The sequence below is a fragment of the Pelecanus crispus genome, chromosome 2 (assembly GCF_030463565.1).
Source record: "Pelecanus crispus isolate bPelCri1 chromosome 2, bPelCri1.pri, whole genome shotgun sequence".
In the NCBI taxonomy this organism is placed as follows: domain Eukaryota; kingdom Metazoa; phylum Chordata; class Aves; order Pelecaniformes; family Pelecanidae; genus Pelecanus; species Pelecanus crispus.
Genome location: NC_134644.1, coordinates 9451772 through 9479302, shown reverse-complemented (window position 1 = coordinate 9479302; position 27531 = coordinate 9451772). Strand labels below are relative to the sequence as shown.

Sequence of the window (27531 nt, the reverse complement as noted above, 5' to 3'; positions counted from 1 at the left end):
CTGAGAAGGTGTATGGGAAATATCTGACCAGTTTCTGATTTGTATTCCTGCCGAAATGCATTTTTTTTTCAGTGATCACCTTGTAAATATTTGTCTCTACTGTATTGTGAAATTCTGATATTTCTATAAATGCTTTTTCATGGTTTTTTTGGGTGGGGTTTTTTGGTTTTTTTGGGGGTTTTTTTTGTTTTTTTTACTTTTTTATGGGGAAAAATATAAGTATAAACCATATGTAGACTCACCTTAATGTGCACCTAAAAATCAGCTGAATCTTAGTATTGACTGTGATGTTCCTAGCTGCCGGAGTTCTGAAGGTTTTTTCAGAACCAAATTTCATGTTTTCAAATCCTTTGGTGATTGATTGGGTTTGAGAAGAATTTGAGTAGTGGTGTTTTTGCAGGTGAAGACTTAATCTTCTGCAGTTGTGCCTTCCAAGTCCTCTGTATTGTAAATGTCGAGGGTTTTGTTTTAATCTCTTGGAACTTGTGGTTATGCACAGCAGTGTAGTTTGGTTCTGGGAGAGATCACTTTCTGTTATTGGACAGCCTCTTGTGATCTGTCTCTCTATGCTCTAGCCCTACCCTCAAGGAAGTTATTTGGGAATTTTTGTCTTTAAATAAAATCTTTTTTTTTTTTTTTTTCCCCAGGAAAAATATGAATGTGCTTGTAAACGGGACAGCATTAAAATTGTGACACCAGACTGGGTACTGGATTCTATAGCTGATAAGGCTAAAAAAGAAGAGACTCCTTATCATCCTCGTTTAATTATATACGAGGAGGAAGAAGAGGAGGAGGAGGAAGAGGAGGAGGAAGCAGAAAATGAAGAACAAGATTCTCAAAATGAAGCTAGTACTGATGAAAAATTATCAAGCCCAGCATCTTCTCGAGAAGGATCACCTTTGGGTGATCAAGTTTTTTCACCAAAATCTACTACTGCTGATAAGGCAAAAGGGGAACTGATGTTTGATGATTCTTCAGATTCCTCTCCAGAAAAGCAAGAAAGGAATTTGAACTGGACACCAGCTGAAGTCCCACAGGCATCTGCAGCAAAGCGTAGGTTGCCTCAAGGGAAAGACTCTGGGTTAATTAATTTATGTGCCAATGTCCCACCAGTGCCAGGTAACATTTTGCCTCCGGATATGAGAGGCAATCTAATGGCTTCAGTACAAGGTGCCCAAAGTTCTGATCGACAGGAGATGATGGCCACGTGGAGTCCAGCCGTGCGGACATTAAGGAATATTACTAATAGTGCTGATATTCAGCAGATTAATAGACCATCAAATGTAGCACATGTAAGTGTTGGATTTTTAATTTATAAGATATTGGACTTTTTCTTAGGAACTGTCCTATCCAAGAACTTCAGTTTCCTTTTATTGCTTTTATTGTTCTTTAAATGTACCAAGGATTAAAAGTTTTCCGTATTACTTAGAAATTGTGACCAAATTAGTAACCTCCCCATAACATAAGTGACTTAGTTCCTGGCAGGTTCACAGAAGTAAGAATGCATTTGGAAAAAACATTTGGAAGAGTAAAGCTGTGTTTAACTATAGTGTGGGTTAGAGTTTCAGTATTGATTTCTTGATAAGAGCAAAAAAAAAAAATTCATTGATTTAGCATTATTTGGCTACTTCAGGAAACCTGATTTTATACCCTTCTAGCTTTTTATTCAGTGCAAGGAATTACTTATTTGTGCTATAAACACATAAAACTCTGAAATCGATTGTTCTCGCACTAGGTTCAGTTCTATACTGTGTTGTTCTGCTGGGCATCATTAAGTTGTTATATAGTATAGTCAGGATTATGATGCAGAAGTCCTAACTTAAGTTCTTAAGCCACTCGTATAGTTGAAATAATTGCAGCTTTTGTATTGAATTTATTGTTAGAAGAAAGTAAAAAGTGAGTGAGCATGCACTAGAATAACTTGCAGCATTGAGATTCTAAGATGTTCATGGGAAGGGAATGTGAGAAAAGTAGGTGCTGGTTAATGTTAGATGTATCTTTTACTTAAATAATTGTACTGGTGTATTTTTTTGGATGTTCGTCTGAAGGTAAAACTTTCAAAGGTGCCTAAATAACATGGAAGCTTACAGCTAGTACTTAAACACAAAAAGTGGAGTCACTCAGAAATGTTGGTTCTTTGTTGTTTATATGACTTCTGAATACAAAACGGAAATGCAGGCTTCCTTTTGAAACTGGGTCTTAGATTCCTGTTCTCAGTGCCTTGAATTGTTTAAGGACTGAGACTTCTGGGTAAGGACTGAGCAGAACCACCACAGTCCTGGTTGGTTGGCCAGTGCTGGTAAGTTGGCTGATGCTTTCATGTTTGAACACCACATTTACAACCCATTCATTGTACTATCAAATACTCTTTAGCGGTGTCCCTGTGGAAGTATTATTCTGTAAGTAATACTTATGGAGCTACAGGGCAGTTGATGGTGTGGTGCTTTGGCTAGACTTTCTTCTCCAAAAGCCCGTTAGACTAGGGTCTTGACTGTGGTGTGCAAGGACTGTTCTCAAGTATGGTTTCAGGCTGCTGTGTAGGTTGCTGTGCTAGCTCCAGCACTTGGAGAAAAGCGTTGCATCTTAGAATTGTGAATCTGCTTCCTAGAGGGAGGAATACCAGTTCTACCTTTTTCCTTATTAACTTCCCTCCGGCTAGGTTAAATTGTACTTTGTATCCTGCTTGGGTACCAGTCTTGGGTGGATTCCATGTCTTCGTGCACAGTCTTGGGAAGTTAATGTTTAATTTGAACCTCAGATTTCTGCTGAATGGCAATATCTGTAACAATAAGGCATTCTGCAGATACGAAGTTACTTTCTGAATATAGCCCTAGGATACTTTTGAAAGTTTTATCCCTTTATTTTGAAATACGTGTCCTGAAGCTTCTGTAATTTTGACTTTTGGGACTTACTGTGGAGAGCAGCGTGGAGAGCTCTCCTCATACTTAGCCATGGAAACATTCTTTTTGTGTATGTTATTTTTAGCTATTGAATGTTTATACTGTGGTGCTGTCGAGACATTAGTGATGGGTGATACATTGATAACCGTGATTGTAAATGTATGCTATACCAACATCAAAATTACTTGGATGAAACCGTAGATGTTTTCAAGTGCTTTGTAAAAAAAACCACTTGAGCCACCTCTGATGAAGAGTGGATGGACGTCTCATGGAGAGGATACAGTTAATTGCCTTTGTGTTTTAGTGATGTGATTTGATTCCTCTCTCTTGCGCACACACACATCACTGAAGTTTACACTGTATGGGATGAAATGGTGTGGGTGAAGGAAACAAGCTTTGTAGGATTTGCCAAAGCTGACTTCATGTTTAAAAGACTTTGAGGGGCAAGTGTAGAGTTCCCTATTGCTCCTTCTCATTTTTCATAGGTAGTTTATATTAAAATATTTTAATAAATATGTAGGACTCATCCTAATCTATTAGGAATTTGCCTAATTTTCCCTTTTCTGATGCCTCAAAAACTCACTTGCTAACTTGTGTCTGCTTAACGTGAAATGATTTTTCCCTTAACAGCAAGTTACACATCTAAAAATTAAATCAAACTGCAGATTACTTCAGCATGGGATAAATCTGAAAGCTATTATTCTTAAGTATGGGTTGGTTAGGGTTTTTTTCCCAAGAAACTATTAGTGTTCAGTAGATCAATATTTTTCTTTGTATTTTGGGATCCAGTTTAAAAAATAGAGCTAAATATTCCTGAATTGGTTCAAAAGAAAGCAAGGTTGTATTAAGTTCCCATGTTTCAAACAGCACTAATTAGTAGAGGCATTGTTAGGAATTTCTAAGTTAAAGAAAGTAAGACTGTAGCACGAAGCTTTGAACTTAAGGGGCCAAGAGGATTGTAAAATGAAATATTACAGTTGATTGAGTTGATCAATGTAATTATTAATATAGTGTTAATAGCCATAATGCTATTGGAGATATCATCAATAATACAGGGATGGGCTTGAATCTTAAATTTTGCTAAAATGTGCATTGCCTTATAAAAAGCTCCACGCTTTTCTAGGTGCAAGTCCTGCCTTTTCATTTTGCTATAAACAGTTGAAGATTTTCGTTTAGCTCACAATGTATTTAAGCATAGTGTTGTTTTCTTTTGAGAATTGTATTTTCCCAGTAGTTCTTTAAATATTTTTAAAACTGAATGACAACAAAAAGGTCACAAAACTAATCTTTGTTTTCTAGATATTACAATCACTTTCAGCACCTACAAAAAGTTTAGAACAACAAGTAAATCATAGCCAACAGGGACATCCAAATGCGGTGCTGTTTAGTCAAGTGAAACTAACACCAGAGACACATTTATTACAGCAGTCACATCAAGCACAGCAACAACAGCACCATCCTCTTTTACACCTTCAACCTCAACAACTTATGCAGCTACAACAGCAGCAGCAGCAACAACCCCAGATTTCCCAGCAGTCTTTCCAACAGCAGCAGCCTCATCAGTTTTCACAACAGCAACAGCAAGTTCATCAGCAGCACCAGTTTGCGCAACAGCAGCTTCAGTTTCCACAGCAGCAGTTACATGCGCAACAGCAGCTACACCGTCCTCAGCAACAGCTCCAGTTCCAACAGCAGCATGCTTTGCAACAGCAACTTCATCAGTTGCAGCAGCAGCAGCTCCAGCAGCAACAATTGCAGCAGCTCCAGCAACAGAATCTGCAACAACAACAGCTGCAACAGCAGCAGCAGCAAATACAGCAGCAGCAATTGCAGCAGCAGCACTTACAGCGATTACACCAACAGCATCAGCAACAGCAAATGCAGAATCAGGCGACGCAGCACTTAACTCAGACATCTCAAGCACTACAGCATCAAGTTGCAGCCCAGCAGCCACAACATCACCAGCAGCAACAGCAACAACTGCAACAGCAGCCGCTTTTTGGACACGATCCAGCAGCGGAGAGTTAGTAATTATTGCCTTCTGATCCTGGAAAAAAGTGGCTAATGACATGACATAACGTGGGTTAGAATATCAAAAAATAATGCTGTGTTTACAGTATGGGGTTGTAAGACTTAGAAACGCCGCCATTCATGGCTCAGGACCTGTTTTACTAATGTTTAGGCAAACAGCTTAAATTATAACTAAGGATGATCCAGAAGTCTGAAAAGCCTGAGAGCACTGAGAACTTTCTCTTTTCAAATATATACTTTATGCCACTAGCATATAAATTATGCTACGAGAACAGTGTTAGTCTATGCATACCATAAGTTTTTTTAATTTTTTTTTTTTTACTTTGGAAGAGGGGAAGGGGAAGCTTTCAAAGAGGGTAAAAACTGGAAAGACAGCTTAAATTTTGGAAATACTAGTAAATCAATGAGGATTCAGTATCAGAAAGTTGACATACCTTGCTTAGAATTCTGTCCATGCTAGTAGAACTGAAAGCTTTTTGATTGTTTTGACTCTTCATAGCTGATCTATGTAAAAGAGTAAGTTGTTGTCTTACGTTTCCTTTTGGGGCTCCTTCCTTCTACCCCTTTAGCCCCTCTTCCTCCAGGGAAAAAAAAAAAAAAAAAAAAACCACTCAGAACAAAAACAAACCCTGGGCTGAACTGTACCTTTAAATTTGGCTGTCAGCTTTGAAATTTTGGATCCTGCTTTTTCCAAGGAGGATTTACTTCGAAATTGAATGAAGTTTATAACCTGGTAATAGGAAAGATTAGTGTAGCAAATATGTTCTGAGATGAACTCTTCAGACTTTTAAGTATTTATTTTTTTGTTCTTTTATGTGCCAAACTATTCCAGTTCCAGAAGAGTATTTCCTACTGGGCTGTGTCTTTGCAATTGCTGATTACCCAGAACAGATGTCTGACAAACAGCTGTTAGCGACCTGGAAACGGGTAAGATTCTGCTGTATTTTTAAAAACCTGTGATAACATAATGTCATAGTAATTAAATCCTAAGAGGAATGATTGGAAGTATTTCAGCACTATTCACTTTTCTTTAGGCATCCTTTTGTGTAATGTTTGTGTTGCAACCTAAAAACAATAATTCAACTGCAGCTGACCAGAAAAAATAATAAAAATGCTTTAGATGTGCAGCCTGGTTGAATTAGGTCTTTAGTCAGAACATTGGCTAAATAAGTTACAGACTTAACTATTTCCTGAGTATTTATGCTATTAACCAGACAGCTATAGTGCAGCAAATGTAATATTGCGTTGCTCTCTATCTTTAACTTGATTGTATAAAAAGACACTTTTTTTACATATAATTTTGGCATTTAGTAGCCTGTGAGGTATCCACCTGAGTGAATAAGATGGAGGAGTAGAGTGTTTCTATTTTTTGCCAACTTCTATTTTTCAGAAAAATCTGATTGTATCCTTTCCTAAATGAGAGGACTTTGATGTTCTTCAGAAACTTCTGATGGATTTTATAGTTGAATTTTCCCTACAATTTTGCATAATCAAGTAAGCTGTTGACATTTTTAACAGCACTTGTGTTTATTGCTGAGATAGAATTGAATAGTTCATGAAAAATTGTTTAATAGTTATACTGCAAAAATAAAAAAAGTGAGAAGGGTTATTTTTGTTTATATATCTTTTTTTTTTAACTGATTCTAAAAAAATAGACTTTTTGTAGCTCAGTGAAAAGGTGCATATTTAATTTTGTTTTCTCCATTTTTTTTTTTCAAAAATGTTTTTAAGCTAGATAACAAACCTTTTTGGGGGGGTAACTCTTCAGTGAAATGGTGCTAATGGTGGCAGTGTCCTAAAGACTAGACTTTAATTTCAGAGTGTTTCTTAGTGTAATTTTAAAATTCTTATATATATATATTAGAAGTTTGGGGTTTGTTCTCTTACCAGATCATTCAAGCACATGGTGGGACAGTGGACCCTACCCTTACAAGCAGATGTACACATCTTCTTTGTGAAAGCCAAGTCAGTAACATGTATGCTCAGGTAAGCAAACCAGTGACAGGTATTCATGCATGCTTTCATTTTATTACGGGAAAGGTAGGGCTTTTCAGTATGTACTTCATGCTTAGACTGTAGGTACAAAATTAAAGTTTTTGATTATGTGTTTTTTTATGATTTATGGTTTATGGTACAACAAACTTTCCTAATGCATGTGGTAGACTTATTCCAGAGAATGCGGAGGAAGATGCTATGAGAAGAAGGATCCTGAAAAACTAGAGAAAAATAAATGATTAAAATCAAAGCTTTGTATTGTAGAAAAAGATTAAAATAAAATAAAGATGTACTTTGATTTTTTTTAAAAGGTGTTTATGCATGTATTCATAGGCTTTAAGAGAAAGGAAGAGATGTATTACAGCACATTGGCTGAACTCAATCTTGAAGAAGAAGAAAATGGTACCACCTCATCGAGCCCTTCATTTTCCAGTGGCATTTCCACCAGGAGGAAAGCCATGCTCTCAACATGTAAGAAGAAAAAGCTTACTTCGAACAAATGCTTGGCTCATTACATGAGCAGTATTAAAATATAGCTAGAAAGTGCTTACTCAAAGCAAAATACACATTTCTTTTGTCTCGGAAGAAAAGCTTCTGTTAATCATAAGGTCCTGTGTTGATGTGGTGCATACTACCGGGTGAATACTACTGGGTGATTCAGAGTGCTTTGCAAGTCTTACTGAGTTCTGAGTGGTGAGGAGTAACACCTGTGTTTGTGGATTATTCTCTTAGAAACTGAGGTGCAAAGCTAACGTGAGTTATACATAGCAAGATGACAGGAATCCAAGCTGTGTAGGTTTTTACTAACAACATGTCTACCAGTAAATGCTTCGTTTACCATAACCCAATATTTTGAGGGGATTTTTTGAGGTGTTTTCTTTTTCTGGGTCAATACCTAACAAATACCAGAAAAGGAAGCTTGTGCTGTTAATCAGGGAGTAGGAGGTCACAGTTCCAGTAGCCTGTGCAATGAGGAGCACTGGGGAAGTTGAATTTTGTGGGGTTGAAACATAAACTTGCAGTTGGATTGGACGCATCTTGAAATACACTGTGCAACATAAAACAAGATGCCAAAGTATGTCTTGGCATTGGATTTCTTTGTGCTGGATACAGACATACAAGATGACGGCCTTGCTACTAGCCTGTTATAAAAGGCATAAAAAGAAATACAGGTTTGGTATAATTAGAATATAACGATATGCATGTGAATGCAGTGGTTAGTAGTAAATGTAATATGTAATATAATAAATGTAGTTTATTATCAACAACAAAATTGCTGTTGCCTTTTCCTAAATAAAAAGAGAAGGCAAGAATGAAAGCGTGGCAAGACTAAGGATAAGAACGCAAGAGGTTGAATTACAGTTCACCACCTATGATCAGCTGGCACAGTTTCTTTGGCTTCATGGCAGGGCAGAGCAGAATGTTCAGGAGATTTTTAAGAGTAGAGTAGGGCAAGTAAGTATAAGCGTTTCTCTGTGTCCCTGAATATAAACAGCAGCAGAAGAAAGAGGTGAGACGTGTGAGAAGAAAACTAGCTGTGAGCTCTTTCACAGTAAAACTCTGTAGTCTTTGTAAAGGAGAAAAAGCTGACCAGCAGAAGGAAAATGATTCTTCCTGAGTCAGAACTAGTGCTGGAAACCTGAAATGTTTATGTATAAACAAATAACTTCTAAATTGTACTTTATGTGTGCTGCAAGCCAGGTTTTAATTAAGTGCCTGTATGCTAAAGTTATGATACTGTATATTTCATTGTAATGTAAAAAAGTTAGTAACAGAAAAATATTTTCAGCAGGAGTGTTTTCTAAGTGCCATCTATGTTCAGTTATTTGTAACTGTCTCTGTCTGTCTGTAGATAATCTCTGTGACGGGATTTGTTGATAGTGACAGAGATGACCTCAAACTAATGGCTTACCTAGCAGGCGCCAAATACACAGGCTATCTGTGTCGCAGCAATACAGTTCTCATCTGCAAAGAGTAAGTGCTTTATCTCTGCAGTACTGGTGTTCTCAGTTGCTTGTTGCCAGTTAGTGCTTTTCCTAACGTGAGGTGCGAATTACATCTCATTCTAAGAATGTTAATTTAATAAATTTTGTGATTTGATAGCAATAAACTTAGTGATGTTGTTTCTTGAACTAAATTCCTGCACGCTGTTACATGATAAGTTTGGCCTTCTGAAGACAGGCAAAAGAAAAGTAATTTCTAATTTTGCTGGTTTACAATATTTTATAAGTGATGCTGACTGTTAGATCATCTCTAAGTAAAACTTTTTTTTTTTTTTTTTTTTTTAAATAATTGTTTTAAAACGGTGGGGGAGGGAAAATTAAGTTAAACCCAGGTCTAACTTGATTCCGTTTGGGGCAGAAATACTCTCCTAATTGACTTGTTCTAGCATGTAAAGCAAAAGTATTTTTTCAGAGTATGTACTTTGTCACGGTTAAAATAGATAATAGGCCAACACAGAAATATTGGTCTTTTAGGTTTATTATTAGAAATTGCTGATTTACCTGTTTTATTGAAATACAATTTTTTTTCTTCATTTCTGAACAATAAGGCCTAGTGGCTTGAAGTATGAGAAGGCTAAAGAGTGGAGAATACCATGTGTAAATGCACAATGGCTCTGTGACATACTGCTAGGAAATTTTGAAGCTTTACGGCAGATACAGCACAGTCGGTATACAGTATTCAGTCTTCAAGATCCACTTTCTCCTAGTCAACATCTAGTTCTAAACCTTTTGGGTAAGAGTTTCAGTCCCAAAATCCCATGTTCTGTAGCATTTATGTATGTACCTGTTTAATCAACAGAAGCATGTCTTCTGTTATAAGTAACTTTGCAATGGTTTCATTTTTGTTTTGTTCTTCATTTCTTAGATGCTTGGAGAGTCCCACTAAAGGTATCACCAGAACTTCTAATGGTATGTTGAATGGTATATATACAGCTATTTTTATAAGATTACTCTTTAGTGTTTTTAATGTGTGAGCACGTGTACATGGTGTGAGTAACGTGCCAGAGGGACTTCCACAGACCCATTCTGAACCTCCTGGCTGTACTTCCTGCTAGAGTTCTCTCTATTTTATTTTGAGAAATCTGAGAAATAATGTTTTGCAAAACTAAGAACCTGCACTGTGATACACAAAATTAAGTTACTTTTGAGACACCTTGGGCTAGTGCTTCACTCTTCAGTTTTTATACCAGACCTTTAGAAAGAGCTTAGTATTTTTTGAGTCAGTACCTGACACTCTCTGAAAATCAGGCCACATAAGGGTTTTTAAGGCAGAGCACCAAAAATCAGTAAGAATTTTGTTAGAATATTGACTAAATTTTAAATAGGATAGATAATGTAAATTAAGGGTGGAACTACTTTATATCATCTCTTTGAAATATTCTAAGAATTAAAACGATGGGCATATATACCATATGTTTTATAATTTAAAAATATATCTTGCTTTAGAAAGTGTAGTTGATAACCCTGGAAATAACAGCAGTGTAAATGAACAAGGATACGAAGAATATACATTAAAAAGATACAAAACATTTAGTCTTTGTCATGTGGTGTATTCTGTGAAACATATAAAACATGAGCCGGGTGTAAGAGCTGAGGTAAGAGGTAAGAGGAAACTGCAGCTTACCTTCTGAAATGTTTCCGTGTTCTGAATATGTAGAAAACTATTTTAGTTTTTGTATTGTAAATTCTCTTCCCATTTCAGATTTATACTTGATAATTGTTTACACAGTGTCTGTCTTGATGTAGGTAAATCCCAATTTGGGCTAGTGAGCTTTCAGTTCATTTGTACAAGAGATGACTGTCAGATATTAGTTTTTATATTGCACAAAAATGTTTTGCCATACGTCTTGTGTTCTGGATCACTTCTTACCTCATCTTTTTTGTATACTCTTCAGAATGGAGGAGCTTAGTAACTATCATAACTTAATTTGTACTAATACTTTAAATGAGGTCTGGGCACTATTTGTTGTTTTAATACCTTTCAGCTTTAGAAATAGCCACTACTATATCCCTGGCCGTAAGTTTGAAACATTCTTATACTTACAGACCCCTGTGGAATTGTTTTGTGGGCCTGTAGGAAACTAATTCTTAGGAAATTAACTGCCTTTAAAAATTTGTGTACTTCATACTTTCCTGAAGAAGGATGTATTCTACTAGTGGCAAAATAAAAAATCCTTTAAGAGACTCACTATGCACTATTAGCATTTAAAATAGCTTTTAACTAATTCAGTTTTGGGTTTGTTACCACCACCCTTTGTGTCCACACTGCAGTTGAGCTCATCTTAAAATTGGGCATGTGCCGCCTTTGTGTGACTCAGACCAGGTGGTGGTCCATGTTTTGTCTTATGTAGCAAATGGAGAGAACTTTGGGGTCAGAAAGCCTAATTTAGTACCTCCCTTTCTGTATTTACTGTATGGGGACCCTTCTTGCCCATGTGAAGTGAGAATCTTGTAACTTAGATCGAAAGGGAGAGGTAATCTTGTCCAGCTCCCCTCAGGATGCCCACGTATGAAGAATACGATTTGGTAATAGAAAATGTCGGGCACATGGAAGTGTCAGACAGGGTACTTCACTGCCTTCACAGGAGGCATTTCTGTTTGTCTTGGGATTTAAAGTATGGGGTCCTCTTTTGAGGACAGCTGTCTGCCAGACAGTGTTGAAGCCATCTACCTTTTGCATTTTCATAGTTGAAATGTCTATCAAGAAATGAGCGCGTGCACTTCTCTTTCCAGCTGCTCTCTTGTGATTGTCTGGCATAAAAACATACGTCCCTGAGAGCAGGGGACAAACGCCCGTGGCCTGTTGCTCCCAAAGGACTGTCCTCCCAGCGAGGCTGGAATAATGCTGCCTGTCTTTCTGGTCATGTGCCTCTAGCATTCCTCATTAAATTTCAGGTGTAGATTTGAAGGTTAAAAAAGGAATGGATATCACACACTCCTGCAAGTGGGAGCTGTGGTTTCAAGTTACTCAGGCCAGGGAGAGCCCAAAAGCTCCATTTCCCTGCTCCTGGGCAAATGCTCTAGTGGCTGAGCTAGTGCTGGGGAGGCAGGAGTGTCCATCCGGTGAGTACCTGAGCATCTACTGGAGCTTCTGTTTATGTAGTCAGGGAACTTGAGTGTTTAAAACTCAGGTGCCAGTATTTTCTGTTGATAGTTAAGCACCTGGAAGAATATTGTAGTCTTCATGTATTTAACAAATGGACAGGTTTTTCATTTCCTTTCTCATTTAGTTATTTGTGATTTCCATTGATGATTATCAGCTATATTTAAGTCCCACAATATTTTGTTTGGTGTTCACATAAACGATTGTATAACTTTATGGAGAAGCTTTGGTTAATGCTCAGCTTTGCTCTTGAGTCAGTTGTGTAAGCAATAGGTGTACCAGGATGCTTTCGGTAGCATGCCTTTTTCATTTGTGTTTAACTAACTTTAATATAGGCTCAGAATATAGTTTTTGTCTTTCAGAATAGAAGTTGGTTTCCCTGCTCAATTCAGATATAAACATGTAGATGGTCTAATTTCAGGGTGTGAGGTTGCCTTTGAAACCAAAGCAAAATGAATCCAGTCTTCAACCATCTTCCAAAAGAGCAAGGTAAGAACAGCGAGCAATCAGTGCTGGTAGTCCTTAGTTTACTTTTCTACAGAAAAAGTTCCATCCTGTGCCCTGCAAATTGAAATAACTAGCAATGTTTTTTGCATATTGCCAACTACTCACCTGGCAGGAACAAAAATAATAATTAGCAAGTGAAGTTGTAAGAGAATTGGGAGAGAACAAAAACAGGAGAATAAGTCCTGTTCCCAGCATAGAATTTTTTTCTTCAGAAGAAGATTGATCCTGCCTAATTCTCATTCGTCTGAGTACTTCCATTGGTAAAAGTTGCAAGAGTGTGCTTGTCTGGTTTTAAAATAATAATAATACTACAACTTTGGGCCCAAACTTCACATTCTGCTGTATTTCATGTATTTTGTAGGATTGAAGACCTACCACCACCTACTAAAAAACTCACCCCAGAATTGACACCAATGGTGCTCTTCACAGGATTTGAACCTATGCAAGTTCAACAGTACATTAAGGTGACTTTCATGCTTATGTCTTGTGAATTACATTGAAACATCTGATAACTTTTTTTTCTTGATGTTGAATTTTCATTATCTAAGACTTGATTAGCATACATCTAGTGGATAAAAATCCATACTTGCTGGGGCTGAGGTTAGAGTGTAGATTTATGTGAAATGAGTTTTATTTGGTAACTGTTGTGCTTTAGTTAACTACTTCATACTTCTGTGCTACTTGTTTTTTCTTTCCATATGATTGTTTTAAAAACCAAGAAAGCCCCTTCCACATTTGTTTTTAAATTAGAAAACTTCATGACCAAATTTAGGTGAGAAAAGTAGTGATGGTTGTACTGGATAAGACCCAAGATTCTTCTAGTGTAGTTGCTATCTGTAATGCCGAATGCTTCAAAGCAAGCTGATGACAAAGCTTATGACAGGTATGAGATAATAAGTTCCCATGGAGATTGTGTTCTATTCCCTAATAAAGCTGTCCCAAAACTTAACTCTGAATAATTTGTAACATTCTTTTAATGGTATACAAATCCAATCATTCCTTGAACCTCAATAATTACTGATTATTTGTTGCAAAAGAACTTTTCATTTATGTTATTTTTCACACGTTGGCTGAGGTTTGAGGCACAGGGTTTTTTTAACTGCTGACCTCAGTAGTGCATGAAAGATCCTGCCACTGATGCCTGCTCCAGATAATCAAAAGTAAATGAGGTCTACTTTGAGTCTGCTACATTTCTTAGAAATACGCATCACTTTGGTGTGCTCAAAAATACCTAATATCTTCTTTATTATACCTAAACTTGTTTTTAAAGTAGTTGGACTTTGGAGGTTTTTTCCCTTGCAGTGTTTACATTTGAAGCTTGATATTAAATATTTTGGAACATAAAATATTTTTGAGTATATCCCATAAATTTCCAGTGTCAGCTCCTCATTTTCTGTCATGTTGGTACCAGGTTAATTATACAGAGAATCTGTTTTGGTAACAGTTATGGCTTACAAATATAAAAAATGAACTTCAGCCTCAAGGCTTGTGACGTTGAGTCTAAACTTGGCAGTGATGATACCATCAAGACCTTTCAGAGTCTGTACCTAGCTGAGGTTGGATACTTCTCATCTTCTTGAGATGGAGGAGTAGCCTTTTTTCCTGTATCCTCAAAGGGTTCCTTGAACATCAGAATGGAAATCTTGCAAGATCTGCACTCATAGGTATACAGTGTTTGAGGTGAACATGTATTAACTATGAAAATAACAGCCTTTGCCTTTCATAGGTGTACTATTCACAAGGTGTTTATACATACCCTGAAGGAAATAAATAGTAGAGAGGTTCAGTGTCATTGAATAATAATTTGTGTATCATCTCTATGCAAACCATCAAAGTAAGCCAGCACAGTAAAGAAAAGTTTAAAACATTGTCCCTGTCTATCCTAGTTGTTTCTTATTATCAGAGGAGTAGAATACAGAGGAATGCCAGAGATCTTTTAGGGTTTCTAATACACCCAGCAGGCCTTCCTGTGTTCGTGACTCCTGATGACTGTGTAATAAAATCACCCTAGTATGCTCAATATTTATACTTAAACATATTGGTGGGGTTTTTATTTGTTTGTACAAAATGCTTGTCGAAGAAAATCAGAAGTCCATGGCGCATAGATATTAAAGCTGTCCAAATATTTTTTCATTCTTTAAACTTTTATGGGAGGAAGCCTTCTTTATTTGTAACCAACACCTATGGTAATTTGGTATGCCTCACTAGTTGATCAGTTGTATTGCTTATCCCTTCGGATGATGATTTGTATCTTAACTGACAAGACAGCAGCTGTGATGAGTTAGTTCGGGTTTGGTAGTTTAAACCAAGGGAAAAAGGATAGTTGCTCAGTATCATGAAAAATACATGTGGAACTAGTGCATGGTTTTAATGAGATGCTTTTCTTTTTGAAAAAAAGACTAGCAAAATTAAGTTTACTATAGCTACAGTGTATACCTTCCATAGAAAAGAGCAAAATTATTAAGTTTTATGCTTACTTAATAGCGTGTGTCAGTAAAAAAGATTATAAGTTGTATCTTCCAGTTGCTTCTGTGCTTAAACACAACCCAAACCCAAAAAACTGCAGAAGCGGAATGTAGCTTTCAGTCTTGCCAGGTGAAATTTGTATCTGGAAATACATGGATTTTCAATGGCTATAAATTCTGTCAAAATCAATCAGCTTTAGGAATGGCTGTAATACAGAAATCTCCTATATTTACTGTTTCATTAGGACCTTAGTTTTATTTGATGGTGATGTTATGATTCGTCATTTTTTTTCCTCCAATTTTTAAAGGACTGTTCCATTCTGGTTTGTGTTTCCTACATTTTTCAGAAACTGTATATCCTTGGAGGTGAAGTAGCAGAATCTGCCCAGAAGTGCACCCATCTAATTGCCAGTAAGGTGACCCGAACTGTCAAGTTCCTGACAGCAATTTCTGTAGTCAAGCACATAGTAACTCCAGAGTGGTTGGAAGAGTGTTTCAAATGCCAGAAGTTTGTTGGTAAGTTAAACTAGTATCAACTTCTGTAGTAGACATAAGGTTTGGTGATTTAAGTATGCAAAGATGGCATGCATATTTAAATACACTGTATTGTTTTGACTTCTGACTTAAGTGTCTCTTGCCAGTTTCTAAAGAGTTCAGTTTTGAAAGCAGAGATTTTAAGTGTACAGCAAATCTGACTAGCGTTGTTCATAACTCATGTTATGTTTAAACAATTTTACTAGCAGCTAGTTTGCATTTCACTTGAGGTAGAAGGTTATATTGGTGTCATTAAATAAAGCTGTCATAAGAAGAAAAGATGTATTACTTTCTTAAGTTCTCTTTCAATGGAACGTTTTGTTTCATTTAGGTTTCGTCTGATTTAATACAGTTTCTCTGCATTAAACAAAGTAAAAAAAAAAAAAGTTGTTAAGCATTATATTTATTTCTTTGCAGATTTGCAGATTTTTACCTGTGGTTACATTACCTTTTAAGCCACAAATGCTTTTGGTTTCAATAATTTTTCCTAAAATACAAGTTGTAAAGCACTAAGCCACTGTTGGAGATACAAACAAAAATGCATTTAAATAATTAAAGTTAGTTTGTCTTTCATGCGTTACATCATCAGTCTTTCTTTTCCAGATGAGCAGAACTTTGTGCTCAGAGATGCTGAAGCTGAGGTGCTGTTCTGCTTTAGTTTAGAGGAGTCTCTAAAGAGAGCACAAGTAGCTCCACTGTTCAAGGTATGCAGTTTAAAAGGGCATTTAAATACTTGGAGCTTTTCAACCTAATTTTTTCAGCACTGGGACCACAGCTTTTGTAGCTGAGGGCAATAAAACAGACTAGCATATAACATGAAGCATTTGTTATAAATTTTATTTTTTACTTTATGCCTACTTCCTGCCTAAGCATTGCTGGGATGGATCTAAGCCCTCTGAGTGGCTGGATCCTGTAGGTGTGAGCAAAACATGCTCAGTGTATGCTCAGTATACTTAACAGTATTTGTTCCCTTACAAAATTTTGAACGTTGCTCCGTTATTTGTAAAATGCCACTTATGGAAGGGACACTTTTTTTGTTTGTTTATTTGTTTTGGTTTTTTTAAGCACCAGCCTGGCTTCAGCCTCAGGGTGTTCTAGTCTGATTCTCCTTGAGGACTGCGCTTACCATCAGGCTGTTTGCGAGGACGGTTCAAACAGCTTGGTTTTCATGCCTCCAGTTAAAATTATGTTACAGTGCAGAGAGGTATCTGAAGATCCAGGTTGCTGGAGATTCTTCAGCATAACTGAATTTGAGACTCTTTATTGAGGCACCAAACCACCTAAAAAAGGGTATTTTTACAACCTGTAATGAATAAGAATCTGTGTCTCTTATGAAGTCTAAATATTACATTTCACTTGGTTTTGAAGTCTAAATAGCAAGGCTTTTTTTATTCCTAACTGGTAAACAGAGATAATCTACTTCATGATCTGATCACCTATATCAGTCAAGTAGTAGGATAATTTTTGTCAGGAAATAATAAATTGTCTATTAATTAAAAGCTGAAACTTCTTTTTAACACTGGAGACATCCCTGTGCTTGAAGAAGCAAGCAGCATTGCTGTTCTTACATGTCTTACCAAGCTGCAGTTACCTTTTTTTTTTTTTTTTTTTTTACCTTTTTTTTGTTTTGTTTTGAATCATGCTTTAACCAGTGATCATTTGAAGGTTTCCTGGCTGTTGTTTTACAGGTGTTGAAATAGGCAGACCTAAGCTGTTCAAATTTATTAAAATTGTGGGTTTGCCCCTCCAGGGAAAACATCAGTGGTAATTAAGGACAACTCATCAGCCGATGAATTTGTTACCATAAGCTGTGATACCTAACACCAGCTTACAAAGTCTGCCCCATGATTGTGTAAGAGAAGAGTCACATGATAAGAAAACTTAATGTGTTGCAGAAATCAGTTAACAAAATAATGTGTTTTCTTATTCTTTCTTTTCTCTTTTTAGGGAAAATATTTTTACATTACACCTGGAATCTGTCCCAGTCTCTCCACCATGAAAGCTATTGTGGAATGCGCAGGAGGAAAAGTATTATCTAAACAACCTTTTTTTCGAAAACTCATGGAGCATAAGCAGAATAAAGTGTGTAGAGTGTTGCTTTCTAAAATTTACTGGTAATATCTTACTGTGTTGTTCTGAGCTTACAATTAGTTTCTTTCGTTTAGAGTTTGCCGGAGATAATCTTGATTTCCTGTGAAAATGACCTTCATTTATGTCGAGAATATTTCGCAAGAGGCATAGGTATGTATAAGCTATCAATGTAATTTGAACAGTACAGCTGTTATTTTGATTTTTTTTTTTAGTTACTATTATTATTTTAAACATCCAGACATCTTTTGAAGCTTTCAGATAATAATAGAGAAATACATGGTCTATCTGCAAACCATGGTGAAATCTGAGCCAGCTGTTTGCTGGGTATTTCTAATAGAGGTATTTTATAGCCGGGTCACCATAAATCTCTGGAAGGACAGGCTTGAACTTGGGGCTTCAGTCCTGTGCGAGGCAAGATTACTGTCTCAGTATTCATCAAGTTAGTTAAAGATTTGGCGTTTTTCACTTTGGTTATTTTTGCTTCAGTGTAGAACCCCAAGACATGCTGTATTTATTAATAACGATGTGCGCAGGGAAGTCTAGTATTTGTGAAGTGTGTGATGGCTGACAGTAGGGCCCTGGTAGTGGTGGGGCAGTACTCCCTTACGCCTTTGCATGAAGAGCAGAAAGGTACAGAATGGCCCCTCCTGATGCTCATGCAGAACGGGGAAGAATGTTCTTGTAGGGTGTAAACTGTGTGCATGTGTTTGATATTTTCAGATGTCCACAATGCTGAGTTTGTCCTGACTGGGGTACTCACTCAAACACTGGATTATGAATCATATCCTTTTTGTGTAAAGGCTGTCTGCTGCTTTGGGAAGTGTGGTTTACTAAAAGTTTTTCTTAATTAGTAACTAATTATTTAAAATTTTTTAGGATGTGTAATGTTTACTTGATAGGAGGGTAGTTTAACACCCAGAAACCTAGCTTAAATTCAAAGTGTAATTACTTTCTGATAGGAAATCCTTCAGTGGAGGTTGGAGGCAGGGTTGTCAGAAAGTAACAGTAGTAGAATATTAAGCAACAAGAAAAAAAACCTTGTCACTAAGGAAAATACTTGTCACAAGTTACTTGCAAATGAGGAAAATAGCTTTTTACTGAAGATTATAAACTCGGATAAATGCAGTGGAGGGTCCGGTAAGGGTTCTGTGTTTTTATGCATCTTTTTTATATAAGTTCTGTTTTGCAGTCATTTCTTAAAAGTTGTTCGTTCTTAACAAACACACATATAAATTTACTTGATGGATAGTAAAATGCCTTACTGCTTCGGAATCCTTGGAGCATTAAATCTAGCTGTTCAGCCATTGTACAAAGCAACTAAAACTTCCTGTGGATGCTGTTTCCAGCTGTTTTCCTAGGGATGATGAGCAGTTTAAAGCAGGAAAGCAAAAATAAACTGCATCTTTTTTAGGATGTGTAATTTTATTATGCTGAAACATAATTTACTATGTTTTGTATTATACTGCCATTTTAAAAGAGCCCACTTTAGCTATCATGATTAGCCCGTTTTTAAACATTTTAACGTAAATGATGGTACTTCAGCCAAAAGTGTAATTTGGATGTAAAAATAAAAGGGCTTGCTATCTATTAAATTATGGGTGTTGAAGATAAAAATGTTTTGTACTTTATTTTTATTTCTTATACTCTATTTTCTTTTATATTGATATTTTGCCCACATTTTAAATAAATGTACTTTTAAATGTTTTACTCTATATTTTAGTGGTGGTTCATTTTTTTGAATACTGTGCAACAATGGCACTCTGGTAAGAGTAAATTACTCAAATCTTTTTCCAAGCAATGTAAAATTATTTCAAGCTTATTTTACCAGGTATGTTTTAATATATGAAATCCCAGTGCTTTAAAGGGAAGTTGTTGTAAGTGTACATATGTGTTTTTACTGCAAAAAAGAAATAGCTTGAAGGAAGGAGAAACTAAACCTGCATATTACGCTGTTGTGATAACTTTTGTTTGTATAGTGAGTTTTACTAAATAAATATTAAAAACCAGTCTCCCAAATCTATATTCAGTTGTATTTCCTAATGCACACACAGTTCTAGTAATCTGACTTTACCATTTTTGTCAGTTTAGATTCTAGTAGATGAAAAAGTAATCCTAAAAGCATTTATTCTTTGATCAGCAAGCCATTAAACTCTCGTTGGGGATTGCAGATATTCACTTATCTGTACAGCATCAAGTGTATTATAGCACCACGCGAACCATTCACAGAACAATTCAAAATACAAGATAAAGAAGTACTTCAAACAATAGCTTATCACACTATTTTTTTCCAAACATTTTGTATTTTTATGCAGAACCATTTTACAGAGAAGCTTTTACAAATACAGTATCATTAAACTGAGGTATATTTTTAGCTTATGCAAAGCTTTCTACAGAGAAATTACTAATTTCAAATCTCTCTTTTGTGCTATGGCTTAAAATGTAAATCCACCTGATACTTGACCACTATTTCTGTTGCCTTCCTTCCCATGCCCCAGTTCAACACAGTGCTTAAGCGAATGACAAACTCAAGCTGTAAGAACACAGTGGGAGTAAACTGCAAGATGAGTTTTGTCCCACGGAGGTCAGTACTGCGCCTGGTGCCTGTTATTGCTGGCTCTGGGTTCCTCAGCTATCCTGATCTACTCCTGTATTTGGCTTTTCTATTGTCAGCAATAAAGGGCTGCATGAAGATAACATTAAGGGTAAAATTTCTATTAGCGTGACTGTTGGTGAGGTGAGAAAATGTAGTAAACGAGAATGTTATACATTGGCTTAAGATAGCTTTAGGTGCATTGGAGGTTAAAAAGCTGTGGTACAAGACAGGGAGAAAATGGTACTTTTCCCCAGATGCCATTTACTTGTAACGGCAGTTATGTGATTCTTCTTACTGTGATGTTCAGCTCTCCATAATACAGTTTATTCTTTGTTACGAGATAGATTAAGGAAGAGTCTGTAACGTGGAGACCTAAGGTTGGAAGTTGATGACATGATTTTATGCTTTAACTTTTAAAAATAGTAGAAAAAGGAGGAGGGACTGCAGTGGGAGTTAATTGTTGGCTGATGAGTTGTGCAAATGACTTAAATTGTTCAGACATGTAGACCTGGCAAGTCTGGTCTCCCTTTACTGTCAATGGAGGGTGAGAATATCTCTAAAACCTGACTTACTTAGAGACCCCTGCAGAGAGCGCATCTCTTAACAGTTTAGCAAACTAGTTGAGTTATCTACGTCCTTCAGAATACAGAAAATAGGTGAGATGAATCCCACCCTGAAGACCTTCAGTAATGCATTGCATAAAAACTATTTATTTTAATGGAGAAACAAGTAGGCTGCTTTTTTTTTTTCCCCTTTCAAATACACTTCAGAGTGTGTAATATTGAAATTATGTAAATCTGTGTTAATCTCTGTATGGCTTGAGACCTTCTTCATTATACTAGTTACCAGCTTGCAGAAAGTTTTTGGATGCCTTTTCCTTCAAAACACGTATCAGCTGTTGTAGCTTTTGGAATTCTGAAAATGTTGATGCACAACACTTCTGAACTTGAATAAATACTTTCTACCTGTCATGCATTCAGTGTATGTTCTGTATGCCTTGCCTAACAAACGTAAAAAAAAATTGCCATATCAAATGTAAACGCTAGTTTCAAAGAGAGATACACGCATGTAATGAGTCAGTGGCACTGTTCAACTGTGCGTGAAATCAAGCACAGGGCGTATGAATTTGCAGGACTGGGTTCTAAAAGCTAACAAGACTTGCTAAAACAGCTTTCTGCGGAATGAAACTTAGCACTGAGGGAGGAGAGGCAGAGAGAAACCAGCTTTGAATGTGTTAGCAGGTTCTGCCTCAGCAACAGAAACTGCTAGACTCGACAATGCATTTATGCCTCGGTAAGATTTCTCACCTTTTTTAGGATTAACTTCTTCCATGTTTTCCACAACCAAGCAGTGTTGAGGATATGTAACACCTTTACCAAAGACTACCGGAGTTGAGACATGTGAATGCAATAGCATCTGAAAGGTAAATTTCCTTATGAAAACTATCCAGAATGCTGTCAGATACTGCGTAGAGAAGCTTGAAGAAAACCGAATGCAATCATGGAACAAATGAACCCCATGGGAAACATGAGTGGTAATGCATCTGTTTCATCATCAGTGGAGACACTGTGTTTATTTAGCCGACATACAAGTATGACTGATTTGATTAACCTTTCAATTAGAGTAAAAAACAGAACCTGCCAAGAAATAGTCTTTCAAGAACCACAGGAGCTGTCCAGAGCCAACTGGCTTGCACAGATGTTGCTGTGCATGTGATTAGTGATAGAGAAAGGGTTTGATGAAGGATGCTGATACTAGATTGCTGTTGTGAACATGCTTTTCCTTCAGTGGAAGGTTATAATACTTAAGTGTCTATTTGATCCTGTCTCCTTTGCTCAGGAAAAAGTAAATACCTTTCATGTTGTTGTTTAGTTGCTTGCAGAAGCATTATGTCCGTACTGCAAGCTTGTGTTCTTTGTAGAAAATCTGTCCTGATACAGCTGTTATTTAAGGATAAATACAGAACATGTCTGTAAGAGTGGAGATGTTCCATCAGTTAGGGATCTGCTGGAAGTCAGGGAGACGTGGTCTCCACTCATTACCCTGCAGCTTTCTTTGCCATGAGTCATAAAGTAGAACTGTAGAACAGAATTGTAGAAGTGCAGCTGGAAGACACCTCTGGAGGTCCAGTCAAGTTTCCAGTATCTCATAGGATGGAGATACCACAACCTCTGTGGGCATCCTGTTTCTGTATTTTGCTACCCTCAAAGTAATAAGTAAACCATCCTCATATCTAATCAGAATGTCCGCTGTTCCGCAAGCGGCTGTCAACTCTAGTTTCATCCCCATGCACCTCCAAGAACAGTCCGACTCTTGTCTTCTTTCTACCCTCCTGGTAGGTAGTTGTAGACAGCAGTGAAACCTGTTCTTAAGCCTGAGCACACTCAGCTCTCAGCCTCTCCTTGTGCATTGTGTACTTACACCCCCTCATCACAGAATCATCGAATCGTTTAGGTTGGAAGAGACCTTTAAGATCACCCAGTCCAACCATTAACCTAACACTACCAAATCCATCACTAAACCAATTAAGGGTAGAGTAGTAATTTCATGTTTCCTGACTTGGTGGCTGGATTATTTTTAATGAAAGTAAAAACTAGGAATTATTAAGATTGGAAAGGATCTCTGAGATCATCAGTCCAACCATCAACCCAACACCACCATGCCTACTAAACCACGTCCCAAAGTGCCACATCTACCCATTTTTTGAACACTTCCAGGGATGGTGACTCTACCACCTCTCTGGGCATCCTGTTCCAATGCTTGACTACCCTTTCTGTGAAGAAATTTTTCCTAATATCCAACCTAAACCTCCCCTGACGCAGCTTGAGGCCATCTTGATGGCCTTCTGCTGCCTTGCTCCAGTAGGTCGTTGTCTTACTGTATGGGGGAGCCCAAGACTGTAAAAAGAGAAAAAAGGTACTGGGTGCCTTGGCCTTTTTCATCACTAGGTCCCTTGCCATGTTGAGCAGCAGACTTTCCTTTTTCTTTCTTTTCCTTTCCTTTTTGCCGCTGATGTATTTACAGAAGCCTTTCATGCTGCCTTTCACATCTCTTGCTGGTTTCAACTTGAGCTGAGCTACTCCTGAATAAAAAATCAACTGTGCAGTTCAAGATGTGTAAAACATCTGAGTGGAGCAGATAAGCACCAGAACGGATGTGTTTAGGAAGGTTGTGCAACTTTAATCTTTATGCAGCTCTGCTATTAAAAATTCATCAAATGTTTTTTTAAGCACAGTTTAGTTAGTTTGCCCTGCCTCAAGGCAAAAGGGTAGACAAGAAGACAGCTCTGTTGATGTTTATGTATTTTACGTTTAAATATCGTGGTGCCTTACAGGGTGCTAGGTGGTTACATAGAGTAATGTATGTTAGGTAAGAATTACCCTTTTTATGGATGGAAATTAAGATTGGGAGAAACTTACACTGGGAGTGGTGAAGCAGGGAATAAAACCCAGGTTAGCTGTATTCACAGTTCACATCCTGACAGCCAGTCAAAGCCTATTCCCTTTCCCCTTTCTTCTGCCTGACCTCTGCTGCTCGCAGCAAAAATAAAGAAATACCAAAGCAGCGGAGCTAAGGAATGGCAACAGAAGGAAGCGAGCACACACAAATGGAACAAGGAGAGAGACTCACAGGCTGACCCCTCAAAGAAGAAACTTTTGCAAATGACTCCAGGGTTTAATAGGGGTAAGTTTTCCTATAATTCCTATGGTATAGGGGTAATGAATACAAAAAATGTTGTTAAGGAAGTTGCAGATGTGTTTCATTTTACTTGCAGGGCTGTGACATTGAGAGAGACTATCTCTGAAATTATTCCCTTTGGTAGAATTCATTCTGCAGGAAGCACTGTAGGCTACAGGCCACCTTGTTGCTTTCTTAATCTTCAGAATCTGTGCTAGTGTTTTAGAAAAAAATACTTTCTAGTTCTTACGGTTCCCAAATGTCTGAGCCTGGTTAGTGCTGTGGCACATACAAGCCACGGACCAGCATTTCTGACACAAGCATACTTACCCAACCTGTTTCATTCTGATGATGATGATGATGATGATGATACTTCAGTGGCAACATCGTGAGCTTACTGCCCATCCAAGCTCTTCGGAAGAGGGAATATGATCTCTGTACCGGCTGTTCAGTGTGGAGCAGGTTACACGAGTGCTAGGCAGGTGAGTTAAGAAAGTACCTTCCTTTTCTTAAAAAAGCAATCCAGTGCCTTTTTAAGATGCAACAGGCCCCTCTCGAGGGAAAGCCACGCTTGAAAAGCTCCCTCAGTGGGATATAGGAGCTCTCCCCGGAGGAAGCGAAGTGGAGAGCGACTGCCTGAGCCCTTGGGAGATGCTCGGAGCTCTGCCAAGGGAATTTTAACCTACAGAGTATGTATGCAGGCAATTGTGAAGAGTGAGTGACGCTTGGAAAAATATTCCCACCCTTATCAATATGGTACATTTCTTTGATCCTCAAGCAGCATTTTGTCCGAGGGAGACCAGGCTGTGTGTGCCTGGGAGAAAGCATGGTAGTCAGGGGGCACCCCAGATCAGACAGACCAGACACAGCTTTGAATGGGCCTGCCGAGGACATTTCCTCATAGCAAGCTATGCAAAAAAGAAAAGAAAAGAAAAAACCCAACCCTATTTCAAGCTTAAAAGAAAAAAAAAAACCCAACCCTATTTTAACCTTAAGAGGTCAAATTTTATTAGCATGTCAACTAAAACACTTTTAAATGAAGCAGCTACATCAGAGAGAATGGATATGAAACAGGTTTCCCACCCTGCTCTCTATGGCTTTAAAGGACTGATCATCGCTTGATTTCATTCAACTCAGGGTGCTGGGGTTGTAGGAAATTGCACAGTCCTTTCTGTTTCTCTTTCCAGATAGTGAAAATACCTTACTAAGCAATGATACCTCCTCACTGTTTTCAGGACTTCTGGAATTTGACATCTAAATTTGATAAACTCGCAGCTTTTTATGGACAACAACTATGTCCTGCAATCCCTGCCTGCTGTGCAAAGAGACTTTGTGAGAGAAGATAGAGAAAAAGCTGTGTCAGAAAAGATCTGCATTTCAGCTACATCTGGGAAGTCAGGGTTAACCCCTGGGGCCCTGTCGTGGTTCAGCCCCATCCAGCAGCTCAGCACCACGCAGCCGCTCGCTCCCTCCCCCTGACCCGGTGGGATGGGGGAGAGAATCAGAGGAGTAAGAGGGAGAAACACTCCTGGGTTGAGAGAAGAACAGTTTAATAATTGAAACCAGGACATGCACAAAACAACTGGAGCCCATCAGCCTTCCAGAGGCCAGGCTGGAGCAGAGGAAGGAAGAGGAGCTCAGTGATAGACCATCCAAGAGACCATCCAAGAGACCAGCCGAGAGACCAGCCGAGAGACCATCCAAGAGACCAGCCGAGAGACCATCCGAGAGACCATCCAAGAGACCAGCCGAGAGTCCATCCAAGAGACCAGCCGAGAGACTATCCAAGAGACCAGCCGAGAGACCATCCAAAAGACCAGCCGAGAGACCAACCAAGAGACCAGGCGAGGGCAGTTAGCCTTCCCACGGAGACCCACCTGAAGAAAAATACATGAGTATTTCGAACCTGCTCAGACTTGTCTATGTTCTGTTAAAGCAGTAAATCAAATATTTTCAAAGGAGAAAAAAAGGGAGAGAAGAATTTGATTTCTCACATGATGATGGTGGCTTCTAGCCCGGCATGGAGAGAGGCAGACTGGAGCCGCCTAGGCCAGCTTGGAGAAAGATCTGAATTGCAGATGAGTCAGGAGGGGTTAAAATTTACAGAGCACTGGCTGGGCTGGGGTTACTGCTGGCATGTGTGCTGCAAGGCCCTGACAGATTGGAACTAAACTAACTTCATTTTGGCTGCCGTGACATTTTGCTGTCTCACCTGGGTAAAGTGCATCCATAGAGCCCTTCTGTGGTAACTCACTCCAGTGTTCAAACCTGAATATTTCTGTAGCTACAGAAATACTACAGTTGAGCACGTTTTTGTGCTCTAAGCCCAGCTGGAGGGGAGCCTGCGGGAGGGACCCTGCAGACGTGACTGAAATGCACTGGGAGGAACGGGGAGAAATCAAAACACAGATGTATTCTCACTCTTCCAGCATCCTTTAGCTGAGAGGCTTGATGGTTACAGCTCACATCACCTAAGGGGAGAGCTCAGAGGAGCTGTGGTCTTGAGGCATATTTAAATCGCCTCTTTAGCAGAGTTTCAAACACAGCAAACCCATCTTTCCAATTTCTGACTCTACCTGGACTGAATGAGAATGAGACTCCCATCTCACTGGCACTACCAGCATCTTCGCTTCTCATGCAGTGTGTTTTTCAGTCTGTGCTTCTTACTCTCATTTCACGCTGCTTTCCCCACTGGCTCCTTTTCCCTCTCTGTCCAGAGAAGTCAGCAATGGCCATGTATTCAACTTTCCAGACTCGCTAGCTCTTGTTGGGCTGAAGACTGCTTTACCTGGCCTCCCAAATGCCACCATCTTTCTGATAGAGAGCCCAGCACAGTTATATAAACCATTCAGGATATTAAAAATGCTACTGAGGGCATTAAAAGTAATATATTTTGTGTCCTCAGTCCCCAAACCCTCCAGGATGCTGTCTGCAACATGAGCAGCAGCTCTCATTTCCTCCCGTGCAATTTGACTTGGCTGTTCCTCGCATGCATGTGGGGTCGTAGCACCCCTCCAGAGAGGAAATCAAGCAGTTTGCTCCCTAGTAAGTTCCCCAGAGTTTCTTTGCAATGAATGTCCCAACGTGTCTGTCTGTTTTATAGAGCCTTCCCCTCTTGGTCAGCAGTGACTGATACGGCTTCATTTCCTATCTCACCATACCAAGAAGTTTTTTTATTGTGAACTGCATTTCTACTTCCGTGGAACAGACAATATAATAAAAGTCTAGTTATTAAAAAGAAGTATCTCTCTTGATCTTGGAGACAGAAGTCAGGTAGAAGAAAACAACGTTTGTAAACTGCTCTGATTTGTTTTGCTGTAAGGTAGCAAAATACCTGAAATGCAAATTCATCAAATGCATGCTCCATCAAATACCCATTCATTTACATTTCTGGTGAAATGCCAATATTAACAAACCCTTGGAAGCACTGTTGCAGCCGTGATGACCCAGGAATACCAGAAAAAGCTTTACAAGGAGGGCAAGTGTCTCTTTCTAGGATAGCTGATACGGATGAGCAAAGTGGCCAAGTTCTGGATCACATGTGCACCCAAAGGAAGGCTTTTGGGATTGAAAACTCTATTTTATCTGGTGATATCATCTGACTAAGTGAAAGACATCATCCCTCCCAACA

The 27531-nt window shown here is 38.3% G+C and overlaps 1 protein-coding gene across 1 annotated transcript in view; it reads left to right on the top strand.

Moving 5' to 3' along the window:
- Positions 1 to 18480, top strand: part of PAXIP1 (PAX interacting protein 1) — a 37225-nt gene extending 18745 nt beyond the window's left edge. The window contains exons 6-20 of the mRNA XM_075706572.1: positions 648 to 1292; positions 4200 to 4923; positions 5764 to 5858; positions 6822 to 6917; positions 7260 to 7397; positions 8779 to 8900; positions 9478 to 9662; positions 9795 to 9838; positions 12454 to 12521; positions 12901 to 13003; positions 15352 to 15520; positions 16142 to 16242; positions 17486 to 17620; positions 17704 to 17779; positions 18350 to 18480. Of these exons, the coding sequence (XP_075562687.1) occupies positions 648 to 1292; positions 4200 to 4923; positions 5764 to 5858; positions 6822 to 6917; positions 7260 to 7397; positions 8779 to 8900; positions 9478 to 9662; positions 9795 to 9838; positions 12454 to 12521; positions 12901 to 13003; positions 15352 to 15520; positions 16142 to 16242; positions 17486 to 17620; positions 17704 to 17779; positions 18350 to 18480 (2832 nt within the window). The remainder of the gene's footprint in view (positions 1 to 647; positions 1293 to 4199; positions 4924 to 5763; positions 5859 to 6821; positions 6918 to 7259; positions 7398 to 8778; positions 8901 to 9477; positions 9663 to 9794; positions 9839 to 12453; positions 12522 to 12900; positions 13004 to 15351; positions 15521 to 16141; positions 16243 to 17485; positions 17621 to 17703; positions 17780 to 18349) is intronic.
- The last annotated feature ends 9051 nt before the right edge of the window (positions 18481 to 27531 follow it).